At 41.9% G+C, this 13,251-nt stretch overlaps 1 protein-coding gene across 3 annotated transcripts in view; it reads left to right on the top strand.

Moving 5' to 3' along the window:
* Window positions 1-13,251, top strand: part of TMTC1 (transmembrane O-mannosyltransferase targeting cadherins 1) — a 278,857-nt gene that overhangs the window by 184,765 nt on the left and 80,841 nt on the right. For 2 of the 3 annotated variants that reach the window (XM_078449960.2, XM_078449958.2), the window contains one exon: window positions 8,971-9,138. The exons of the other annotated variant lie outside the window; for it this stretch is intronic. In XM_078449960.2, coding sequence (XP_078306086.1) covers window positions 8,971-9,138 — 168 coding nt within the window. The remainder of the gene's footprint in view (window positions 1-8,970; window positions 9,139-13,251) is intronic. 3 annotated transcript variants of the gene reach the window in all.

Below are 13,251 nucleotides of genomic sequence, written 5' to 3'. Positions count from 1 at the left end.
GTATAATTTGGATTCAGATGAGCCTAGATGGAATAATATATGTGAAAAATACCATAAGCTATGCTAGGTAATTGCAAGTCATTATTTCAGTCTACGCTGTGCAAACGAGGAGTTTGGAGGAAGCAAAGTTGAAGGAGAGTAAAGCAACATAGGTAAGGGTCTCTCTTTCCTTCTTTTTCCCCTGGGTCTGCAGCCCTACCCTCACAGGTTAGTGTTCTGAAACACAGGACTGACTGAAGTGTGGCCATCTTGTCCTTATAAGTGAATTCATTTCTTTTCTTTTCTCTCCGATTCTGCACAGTGAAATGCATCTCAAACCAGTGACTTCTTTTTTTTTCTTTTTCTTTCATCTTTATTGAAATACAATTGACATACAATACTGTGTAAGTTTAAGGTGTACAACATGATTTGATACATTTATACATGGCCAAATGATTACTGCTACACCAGTGACTTCTACACATTTTAGTAATCTTAAAATATCCTCCCTACTCTTTTTGGAAACCTGGAGTATTCTTCTCTCGTGAGGTTTGGGACCACCATTTTGTACGTCTGTGTTTTCTTATGGTACCCGGCACAACAGATGCTTCATAAAAGAGGATTGTGTAGAGTTAAAGAACACTGGACACATGACAAATCATACACTTGTGCGGTCAGCTCTGTGTTAACACACGGAATAGAGGAGGGGGCAGCAACAACTAATGGATTGTCCATTATGCCTTCACTTCAAAAGTGAAGATGCTGAATACGGTGGGTTACGGAAGAAGAAATGATAGAATTCAGGTCGTAGAGATGGGCATGCTGTGGGAGGGTAGAGAGAAGATGGTTTTCTAACTTTTTAGGAGTAGCTTTAGAGTTACTTGGGGGAGGTCTTTGGCTTTGGCTGAAAGGCCTCTCATGCCCAGATAGAAAATCTGGTTGTGACTGTTTGCACCAGGCTGGGAGGGAAGTAAACCAGGCCTGGGGGGAAGGTTCCCAAGGGGAAACATCCATACTCTGTAGATGGATAGTTCTCCTGATGATAAAAGTGGGTCTTATCGGGGTGCCTGGGTGGCTCAGTCAGTCAAGCATCTGACTTTGGCTCAGGTCATGATCTCACGGTTCGTGAATTTGAGCCCCACATAGGGCTCTGTGCAGAGCCTGGAACCTGCTTCAGATTCTGTCTCCCCCTCTCTCTCTGGCCCTCCCCTGCTTGTTCTCTCTCTCTCTCTTTTTTTCTATCTCAAAAATAAACATTAAAATGTTTAAAAATTTAATTTTTAAAAATCTTCACCCCTGACTTGGGTTGATTCATTTTTAAGTTTATGTTTGTTTCCATGTTAATTTCTGATACTTTTAACCTCATTGTTCAACCACACCTGTGAAACAGCTCCTGTCATACCTGATGCTCAAGATGCAAAATGAATAAAATGTTACTCTATCCTTAAATAACCAACCTGAACTTTCAAACAGTTAATACTTTATTTCATATGAAAGTTGAAGAGAAAAGCTTCTTTATTGTGCATTAAATCATTAGAGAGATTATAGTTTGTGTTTTCTTCCCTTTCTTCTTTCTTCTTTAATTCACAAAGATAGAGTAGAGAAAGATTTGAAATGAGTATAAGGGAGGATTTGCTTAAGTGCTTTTTGAATTCCAGAACTATGAATGCACTTAGTGGAAATACATAGCTACATATATTTAACACACTACAAGTGTATCTTACTTTCTGCAGTGTATTGTTCTATAAAATGATGTGTCAATCAAACCTTTCTGAACCAAACGATACTGTACAAGAAGTTTGTAATTTTAAGGGAGTTTCCTTGAATATTTTATTTTTATTTTTTATTTTGCTTTAGAGAGAGTGTGGGAGTGGGGAAGAGGGGCAGAGGGAGAGAGAGACAGAGAGAGAGAGAGAGAGAGAGAGAGAGAGAGAGAGAGAGAGAGAGAGGGAGAGAATCTTAAGATCTTAAGCAAGCTCCGCACTTGGCACAACCCTGGGCTCATGACCTGAGCTGAAATCAAGTTAGATGATCAACTGACTAAGCCTTCCAGGCCCTGTCTGTGAATGCTTTTAAAAGACTTATATTGTTCTGTAAATTACATAGTTTGGGTCTATCTGGACGTTGATAAACTGGATTTCTCAAGTTGTATTTCCAGATCTCATCACATATTTTCATGATATGCACAGCACATTTTACTGATGTGATAGCATATGGCATACTAAATACACACATGAACACATAAACACTTGAAAACACTGACACATTGTATTCAGTTCATGGACTATGTCCACATACCTGATTTCATTTACTCCAACCAACAACCCTTTAAAGTAGCTGTATTTTAAGGTGTCTAAGGCAGGCACTATTAACCTCTTGTACAATAAACAACGAAGGCTTCACAAGGTTGAGTCAATCTCCCGGAGCCACAGAACTCACAAGTGTCAGAGAAGAACCCAGCTCCTCAGACCCAGTTCCAGACTCTTCATTCTCCAATGAATTCCTTTTCCTAGCTGTGAACTCCCGACTTAAAGTTTGCACTAAAACACTTTTGTTCCACAGCAGCCTTTAGTGTTTTATGGGCCCCAGGAAGTTACTACATTGACAGGAGCCTGGCAGAGAGAGACATTGGTTTCTACCTGATTATGTGCAGACCGTACAACTTTCCTGCCTCATACTCTATTTAGCAGAAAACAATTGCCTAGCAATATTATTATTATAACATCGTGTTCATGTTATCACTTGCTGTTTATCGTCTACCAAGCATTGTGCACAGTGTGAAATTAGTTTCTTTTAAAAATAAGACTGTTAATAACCAGAGAACTTAAATAATTTGAGATCAAACAACAGTGTCAGAACTGAAATGCAAACAGGGCTTTTTCTGACGCCAGACCCCTGCCTTATTTAACCCAGGAAGTCTTACAAATTTGGAGCTAGTAGGTGACTTAGGTTCAGAGGAGCATCTCATCTTCAAAAAGATAAAAGAGAATCAGGTTCTTGGAAGGTGAAAGCAATGGCATTATTATCTCAGGTGTTCCATAGATACGCTAAGGAAAGAACAGAAGAAACCTGTTTCATGGAGAAGTCAATAGAAAGAAGCTCTTCATACCTACCGCAGGAGCCCAGCACATAGGACAAGTAGCTGCACAAGAGGGAAATGTACAAGAAATGCTTTTGGAGTCATTTTCTTGGAATATGAATAAACTCCCATCCAAATATATTCAACCTTGTGAGAAATTTTCCCACCCATCAAATATTTGAGATAAAAAAAGAACAGGGGGGGAGCCTTGGCTCACCAGAAGCTGGCAGCCCCCCCTTCCCGGGTTAAATCTGATCTGAGGCGGCACCATTGGCTCCCTGCTGCTTCCCGGCTGCCGCATCAAACACCTGTTCTGGGCTCAGCATTCCAGGGCTTTATTGTTTAACCGTCCATGAGACCAGAGTAAGATCTTACTGCCATAATTTGCCAGGTGGGGACTCAACAGACCAGAATGAAGTTAACCAGGGATATGTTTCATTTCAACTATCTAAAGTTGGGAATGTTTTTTAAGTAATAAAATGGTGAGATTGTGTCTCTCTTATATCGCTAATGTTATATATAGATACTTTCAGTGGCTTGAGTTTGTTAAAAGGTAGAATTTCAGTTCTACTTAACAGTGAAAAGATTCTCTTTGCTCCATAAAACTAAACAAAAAGTGAAGCTATAGTAAGCCTCATAAAATTCTTGCCCCAAAGATAGAAAATTGTCATCTCTTCAGGTTGATGTGAACAGGAAAGAGAAGTGTTTTTCTTTTATCGCTTGAGAGCTTCGGGGCCAGGTTCATGAAAGTACAACTGTACTATTCACACAATGATGAACTTCTCACAAAGTTCTCAAATAACAGGTTTAAACATTTTTCTAATATGAAAGGACCAACATTGTTGACCTGCATTTCCTATTCAGTTCCCTTTGGATGTGCACCATAAAAGTATAAGGAGAGATGCCCATGTCTCTAGTTATAATATGCACTGAAATGGAGATACCTTCAGCCTGTGAATGAGAGATCAGATAATTATTCCATTCACAAAAGCAGCAGTGCTTCTCCAGATGCATCTTAGCAGGGCGCCTGGGTGGCCCAGTTGGTTAAGCCTCCAACTTTGGCTCAGGTCAGGAGGGGCATCTGGCTGGTTCAGTCGGTTAAGCAGTCCGACATTGGCTCAGGTCATGATCTCACAGTTTATGAGTTCAAGCCCTGCATTGGGCTCTGTGCTGACAGCTCAGAGCCTGGAGCCTGCTTCAGATTCTGTGTCTCCCTTTCTCTCTGCCCCTCCCCTGCTCACGCTCTGTCTCTCTCAAAAATAAATAAGCATTAAAAAAAAAAAAATGCATCTTAGTAATGAGCTAAACCAATCAGCAGCCAGAGTTTGGCTCTTGGTTCTTCGGGTTACGATTTTGTCACATGTCAGTGGTTTGCACTGACTCCTTCATGCTCTGTGGAGAGGTCTCTGTTCAGAGCCCAGATTTCCCCTTACCCAGATTAACCAAAGCAATCTGGAGTCTGGTTTCATTTCCTTGGAGGCCACAAAAGCATGTAGCTTCTCATTTGCTTGATTTTTCTGCTTTCAAAATGAGGACTTGCCCTGCCCCTAGCAATGGAGAGAGAAATTCCCCCCACCCCCTGCTGCTGAGATCTGTATTAAAGCAGATGTTGAAGGATGAAATGTCATAATAGAGAAGCATCTTAATCTTTGTGATATTGTGTTCAAGTTTTTAAGAATGTGATACTCTCTAAGAAATTTGCAAACCTAAGTAGAGATTATTTTATATGGCTTACCATTTCTTTAAACCATATGTCAACACAAGGACTTTCCAAAAAAAATTACCGTGTTACTTGATACTGATGCCTGTGCTGAGTGGAAAGGAATGGCGTTCTCCTTCCTTTGGTTATAGCAGGGGTCAACACGCTGTGGCTCCTGAGTGGAGTCTGGCACACCGCCTGTTTTATAAATAAATTTTATTGGAACACAGCCATGCCCGTTCGTTTACCTAGTGTCGATGGCTATTTTCCTGCTACAAAGATAGAGTGGGAAGGACAGAAAAGCCTGAAGTATTTACTCTTTTGCCCCTTACACAAAAAGTTTGCCAACTTCTGGAGTACAGCGTCGTGTTAGAGTCATGGGTCTTCCGATCTGACTCTGTTATTAGCTGTGGGTGCTACAGGCAAGTTATTTAACACTTATTACCTTTAGTTTGCTCATCTATGAAATGTAAAATACTGAGGATTATATTTTTAAATCAGATAATATATTTAAAATGTTTTTTTAATGATTATTTTTGAGAGAAAGAGACAGAACGCGACTGGGGGAGGGGCAGAGAGAGAGAGGGAGACAGTGAATCCAGAGCGGGCTCCAGGCTCTGAGCTGTCAGCACAGAGCCCGACGCGGGGCTCAAACTAACAAACCAAGAAATCATGACCTGAGCTGAAGCTGGGATGCTTAACAGACTGAGCCACCTAAATGCCCCATAAATCAGATGATATATTTAAAGCCAATACTGTCCTTATCCTGTGGACAGGCCCATACAAAGCTCTTAGCACAGTGCCTGACAGATAGAAAGGACTCAATATAAACATATAAATGTATAAACTAGCTAATTACTTTTTGTTATTGTTGTCTTCATTGTTCTTGTCTTCTGCCATTTTGTGGCCCTGGCTCTGAGATCCAGTGTGGAGATCCCAGTGTTTTCCTTCCCTAGTGCTCTGCCAGATGGGCAGCTCTTTTTCCTAAAGGAGACAGATAACAACTATTACAATTTTATGAATGGAGTGGTTAGGAGGGAAGTACATGAAGCTGTGTGCTAAGGTATGAGAAACACAAGAGGCACGTAGGTGGCTCAGTTGGTAAATTGTCTGACTTCAGCTCAGGTCATGATCTCATAGCTCGTGGGTTCGAGCCCTGCATTGGGCTCTGTGCTGACAGCTCAGAGCCTGGAGCCTGCTTTGGATTCTGTGTCTCCCTCTCTCTCTGCCCCTCCCCTGCTCATGCTCTCTCTCTCTCTCTCTCTCTCTCTCTCTCTGTCTGTCTCTGTCTGTCTCTCTCTCGAAAAATAAATAAACATTAAAAAAAAAAAAAAAAAAAGCTGTGAGGAACACAAGAATCAGCTAGTCAGGTCAGAACCCAGACAAGCAGGACAGCATATGGAGTGTGAGTTCTGAAATCTGAAATTCCTGGGTTTGTATCTTTGCTCTCTATGTACGAGCCATGTGACCCAATTCAGGAAATCAGTTCACCTTTCTCCTCGTCAGTGTCTTTATGGTTAAACACAGTGAGTGACCCACGGGGATGTGAGGATGGGCTGAACCCATCTATAGAACGTGGTTGGCACATAAGATTGTACTCAGTAAATAGTAGTTCTCAGTGGGGCTGTTTTATGAAAGCAGGGGGAGAAGTCAGCTAGCACTAGAGATGTGGGTGTCTGCACGGGGCACTGCTCATGTGTTTCAGGACTTTGTTTACATGTCCCTTTTTCAATGGCTCCGTTCTTGACCACTCATTAAAATCTCAACTTCCTCCCCACCCTGGACTCCCTCTTCCTCTTTCCTGATAGATTTTCCCCCATGTAACACACCCTGCTGTGTGGCATACTCTGTGTTTTATTTGCTTATTGGCCATTTCTCCCCACCCAGGTGGATTCCACAAGCACAAACATTATTGTCTGTTTTGTCCACCGATGTGTTCTTGGTGCCTGTAACAATGTCAGGGCACGGTTGGTGCTTATTAAATATCTGTTGAATGGAAGAATGGAGCCCAGAAGGCTTTCCTGTGGCCAGAGCTACATCCTGCTCACTTAGGGCTGGGATCCGGATGAGGCTAGAGGGACAAATGGCAAGCAGCCACATGAACTTGAGCAACCATGATGGCCTGTAATGGCATCAGCATGGCAAGTTGTACAGAATGAGAGACATTTAGAAAACCTTGATACCTCTAAGGCCAAACCTGACTTGTGAAAATGGAAAGAGGTTTTGAGTTTTTATTTGTTTTGTTTTGTTTTGTTTTGTTTTTTGCACCAGTGACTCTGTGTTCTGGAATGTTCAGGGCTTCTGCACAGTGTTTATGGCAGTCAAATCCAGTAAATAGGTATGGGCCTCCTTAGCTCAAACCACAGTCTCCCACTGGTAAGTGGGATGGTGACTCTCTTTGGCTAAACAGTGAACCCCAAAACTTTAGGGAGCTGGACCAACCAACTTACGGGATTTGAAGTATGGAATTGGAGCTCTAACTTGAACTGATTCCCAGCATCTCCACATCAGAAACCTCAGATGCTTCTCTTGTTTTTCAATCCTTGAGACCAAAGCACAGGTATTCAGAAAGGTGAACAGGGGCGCCTGGGTGGCGCAGTCGGTTAAGCGTCCGACTTCAGCCAGGTCACGATCTCGCGGTCTGTGAGTTCGAGCCCCGCGTCAGGCTCTGGGCTGATGGCTCGGAGCCTGGAGCCTGTTTCAGATTCTGTGTCTCCCTCTCTCTCTGCCCCTCCCCCGTTCATGCTCTGTCTCTCTCTGTCCCAAAAATAAATAAAAAACGTTGAAAAAAAAAAAAAATAAGAAAGGTGAACAGAAGGAAAGTGGAGAGATTTTTTAAAGGAGGTATGTTTAGAAATGAGACGATTTAAGTGTTTTCCTTTACAAACCCAACCTGCCTCAGTAGATTGGAGTTGTTTGATGGCAGGACATGTGTTTTATTCATAATTGCATCCTTAGTGCCTAGTTTATTGCCAGTCACATAGAGAGAATGAGTAAATAATTGAACAAGTAAATGGGCTGTATTAATTTGGAGTTCTTATAGCATTAATGTCTAATATAGGATTACTTTTTTTTTAAATTTTTTAATGTTTATTTACTTTTGAGAGAGAGAGAGACAGACAGACAGAGTGTGAACAGGTGAGGGGCAGAGAGAAGGAGACACAGAATCCAAAGCAGGCTCCAGGCTCTGAGCTGTCAGCACAGAGCCTGACGTGGGGCTTGTACTCATGAACCGTGAGATCATGACCTGATCCGAAGTCGGACGCTTTACCAATTGAGCCACCCAGGCACCCTGTAGGATTTCTTTACACAGTCTTGTTTCATCCTTAAAATATTCTGTTATAATTTGTAGTTTATTATCTTTGGAAAGAAGTGGGTTTTAACTAAAATGCCTGTGGCAATAATGGGTACAAATTAAATGTTTGTGTTTTTCTGAGGCCAGTCAACAAGCAGGAAGCATTTCTGTGGCTGCACAGATAATGTGAAGCACCACATTCCATCCACCAGGCCAGAGGCTTTTAGAAATGTGATACTGACATGCCACTCAGATAATGAGCAATTCTTATGTCTGTTAAGAAAGCTGAGCCAGAGTCAGCAAGAAAATCGTATCGACACAGTCTGTCTGTGATGAGCTCCAAGCTGCAAGGCTCAGGAGTTGGCTTGTGGACAGATGATTTTCCATCAGCATAAGGACTTTGACCAGAGTGGGTACACAGCAGGCAGCACATCCCTAGAGACAGACACCAGTGCTCCTTGGTAACCAGCATCCCTCCCAGGACCTGCTAGGGAAGTCTTGGGGACTGCCTGTCACAAAGCCATGATGTGACCGGCTGCAGCACAGTAAATGTAGGCACATGATACCAATATGGTTATATGATGTCAATGACGTAAGGAAGCAAGAGTCAGAGGGTCTATTCAGGACCCAAGAACATACATAAGGGACTTCTCATGATGTCTGAGCTCTGAAATCCAGGGCAGTCTGAGCCTAAACGATGAACCTATTATTCTCCACACAAATGCCAAAGGACTAGCAATGTGCTGGTACAGCCCATCAGAGAACCGACATGTAAATGTGTGTGAGAGAGGGGTGTTTATGTTTGTTTCTCCATCCCAGGACAAGCTTTATGTGAAAGCTAGTTATATGGGACAGAATGCACAGGGGGCCTCCACTGCACCCCCAGAGTAATCCTGCTTCTCCCACACTGTTTTCCAGCATGGGCTACTGCATCCTTTTTGTGCACGGACTGAACAAGCTGTGCACTTGGCTGAATCGATGTGGGGCCACCACCCTGACTGTGTCCACTGTGTTGCTGCTGTTGCTTTTCTCTTGGAAAACGGTGAAACAGAATGAAATTTGGCTGTCAAGAGAGTCCCTATTCAGGTACGATTAGGTGGATAAAAGCAAATCTCTTCCCATGTATTTTTTTGCTTAGATATTTGTTTCCAAACAAATGAGGTAACATGGGTCTGGCAATAATCATTAACCCACAGGTTTTTTTTTTTTTAGTAAAGTTTTAAGTGGGAGATGTAATTTTATTTTGGGTTTTAGCTTTAGTTTTTTAAATGGTATTGTATAAAGTTTAATGTGAGCTCATTCTAAGTGAATTTATGAAAATAAGGCTCACGGGAAGGTTTTTGGGTCTGTGAGACGGTCGTTAATGATGAGCTGGGCTGTAAAATCAGCTATAAACCAAACGAAATGATAAGCCTAACTTCATTATGCAGACAAGAAAATGAGAAAGGTGAGCACACAGCAGGAAGGAAGAGAAATACAATACATTTTCTTTAGAATATTCCAGCGTATCAAGTTGTGATCTGTGATCTAGTTGCTTTATTCTGAACATTAATTGTGAAAAAAGAAATGGGAGGCTTTTTTCATCTCCTGGTAGGTTTTTATGTAGTATAGAAGCTGTTTCTGAAAATAACGATGTCAACTTAAAGCCCCGAATTTGTAGTGAAGTATAAACTATTCTCTGGGACTCCTGCTCATCGCTCTGTTTTCTGGAGCTTAGGCTGTCTCCCTAATGCCACTGCCCCAGTGACCTTCAGCTGGGCTCCCTGACACTGCCACAGCTGATGTTCCCAGTTTCTAGGGATCCCCCCCATCTGTGTCCCCTCTTCCAGCTTCTGTCCTCACTTAGGACCCAGTTGCCCAGTTAGGTCATTGTGGTTTTTACTTGGTTCCTTGGCCAGCTGATACCCAACACTTCTACTTTGGGAGCAAACAACTGAAACAGAGTTAGGATCACTCGAGAAAATAAAAGGGAACATATTGGGAGAGTATAGGGAAGTGCACGGCATTGAGGGGCCGGTGAAGAAGCCGGCATGTGGCAGATGGGAAAAACGTCTGGATGGTGTCTTGAGAGCACCTGAGCGCCCGCCCGGAAGCAAATGAGGAGACTTATACCAAGTTGTTTTTTATCTTCACATCAAAGTCCTAGGGAAATTAAGTCCTCTGGCTGGGCTTGAGCTTTAGGTCATGTGCCTGCCCTTTGTCTCCACCAGGCACCGAAATGAATGATTGGCCAAAGGAGCCCCTCTGACTTCCACTGAGGGAGTTAGGGCAGGCCCGGCCCCTTGGGGTACCACTGAGACTTCACAAAGTGAGGCAAGGGAGAACTCCCCACAGGGAATCCAACTACTGGAGGAGGGCAAAGACTCTGGGCTGCCAGGAATGAATGAATGAATGAACGAACAGATAAATAAGATAAATGTTCACTGCACTTTTTTACTATTTCAAAACAATATATTTGATTTTGCTACTTGGCAATTTAACTTTTTAACTTTTTTTTAATAGAAAAATATTAGTTTGTCATGCAAGTCTTATTGGTTTTTTATTATTATTATATCACCACCATTGTCAATGTCATAATCATTTTCACAGTGGATACTGTAGAGACCTGTTGGCATGTAAAGTTTTTTGTGGGGATTTTTTAACTTAATGTTTTTTCACTTTGAGGATCCAGATTCCGTTTAGTCTCTGTCACATCCTTCACCTTCAATGCGGTCCCCACAGACCACAAAGGACTTGTCCCCTCTTTCTACCCATGCTGAGGTCAATCTGCAAACACAGGGGCATGGACATCCAGTGATACAACTTCCTCTTAGTCTCTGTTGGCTTCAATTTTTTTTTTTTCTTTTGCTTTCAACAGTTGGTGCTTTTATGAGAAACTTTAAAATGGTTCTGCCCTGTGCTAAACCCCTTGCTTGAATAAAAGTACTAACAGAGGTCGTGTCTTCTAATTATGTTTACTGCTTAATCAGATCAACTTTTGGGGGTGGATTTTGGCGGGCAGCAGTTTATTTCAAGGATAACAAGTTCATGTTCCAACACTCTACAGCTGATGCCAGCAGTTTGAAAACAGAAAAACAAAAAGCTCATTGACTTTTCATCCAGAGGCTTTGTTTTTGTTTTTGTTTTTCCAGATGGAAGCATGTAGTAAGTGACAGTGGATTACTAAAACATAACCATTCCGCATATGTGCTTGAAGAGGTTTTGTGCCCTTAAGAGGCCTTTGGTGATCAAATGGAGTTTTGTATAACATGCAAATCAAAGCTTTTGATAGTTCTTTGAAAACTTTGCCTATTATAATTTATGTATGTCCCAAGAAAAGTTTTAAGAATCTGAGACGTTAAGAATATTCTTTCTCTTCAAAGACCAGATATTTGTATGTATTCATCTGTGCTGAGTCATGCTGGAATCAGTTGAGTGAACATTTATCAAGAATCTTTGAAGGAAGATAGGGTTACTGGTTGAGTGTGGGGGCTGGAGTTAGACTTTCTGGGTCCTCTCCAAGTACCATCATTTAATAGCTGTATGATGTTGGGAAAGTTACTTAACGACTCCGTGCCTTAGTTTTCTTTATTTTGAAACTTAGAGTAATAACAAGCATGTTTATCTTTCAGGTGTAGTGTAAGAATAAATGATCATGTAAAAGATGCAGAAGGCAGTATGGTAAACACTATGTAAGGTTTTCAAGTTATGGCTGTAGGCTCTGTTCTAGGGTATGAAAGAGATTGGTGTTGACAGGGGGAAGAGGGAAAGAGGAAGAGGAGCTGGAAGTCTGTGTAGGGTCAGACACATAAACACATGTTAACATAATGTAGCCACTGGTAGACAGAGGTAGAGCAGGACAGTGCGTAAGCGCTAAGAACAGCGCAGGCCCTTCATGAACTATTGTCTCGTAGACCTGAACCGAGTGTGTAAAGATGCAAACAACCCAAATTAGCCATAATGATCAAAATCAAGAACTGGCTGTATTAAGAAAAATTTGTAATAGTTCTAGATAAGGCGATGTCCCTGTGTCAGAGGCCCTCCTTCTGGTTACTCCTCTGTTCTAAACAGTGAACTTATTGACCGTCCCTTGGACATATGGTCTCATTAAGGCCTCTCTTACTACATGGGGTGGTTTTGCTTGGCAATGCTGTGAACAGTCTTACAGAGTGTCTTAGGACAGACCTTTGCGTTGGAGAAAATCCAACTTTCAGTTAAGTCCCAGCCTTTCCAGCTGAGGCCTCCTCTTACAAAAAAAGATCTCACCATATGATGTATTTTTAGGAGATACAGATGCAGGCCCCCCTCACGGCTTTGTAGTTCCACTGGCAAGAATCGTACACACAAAAGCATAAGAAGCCTGAACTTGTGTCTTATCAGAGGCTCAAAGAGAGTAATTGGTCCACACTGAAATAGCTGTGAAGAGAAACCAGGATTTGAACCCAAGTCTGATATACAAGAATATGTAAGCTTTGCTACACCCATTTTTTACTTTATGTTTTCTAACTTAAATAAGCCCAGTATAAAAAAGAGAGAGAGGGAGAGTGGGAGAGTGGGGGGAGGGATTGGTTCATAATAATAGCTGCAAGGTATATTTTCTTTAATTCTTTGTGCCAAGAAACTATTCTGATATCCTAACCTGGAAAGAGGGTAACTGCATAGCTCCAGCTGAGCCTGGTAACAGCCCACAATTTTACATTGTTTGGAGTAAAAAATACTGTAGTAACACAATTTGGTAAAATCCCTTCTACCCACCAAATGTTAGAAATACCTGAAAAGGCAGAGGCTGCATTTTTCTTTTATTCGCAATGTAGTTAAGGGTCTCTTTGAATCCCATTCATGAAGTATTTAAGTGATCTATGGACCACCAATTAAGAATTTACGGCCTAGATTATTCTCCATCTCTGTAGGAAACACATTTGTGTTTCTTGCTTTCTGAATTGCTAAGCCAGAGATCAGCAGACCTCCCAAGGCAGAGAATATATACTGAGGATTGGCAGATTCCTTTGTAAAGGAGTAGACGGTAAATATTTTAGTCTTTGTGGGCCATACAGTCTCTTTTGCAGCTACCCAACCCTGCTGTTGTCTCGGGAAAGACGCCAAAAATAATAGGCAAACACATTGGCGCGCCTGTGGCCCACAAGGCCATAGTTTGCTTACCAATAAGATAAACATTGTGATAGTGAAATTATAATGTTACTATATCCTGTGGTACCTTTC

This window comes from Panthera onca, chromosome B4, assembly GCF_046562875.1.
Source record: "Panthera onca isolate mPanOnc1 chromosome B4, mPanOnc1 haplotype 2, whole genome shotgun sequence".
In the NCBI taxonomy this organism is placed as follows: Eukaryota; Metazoa; Chordata; class Mammalia; order Carnivora; family Felidae; genus Panthera; species Panthera onca.
Note: the sequence above shows the minus strand (reverse complement) of the source record. Positions and strands in the feature narration are given on the sequence as shown.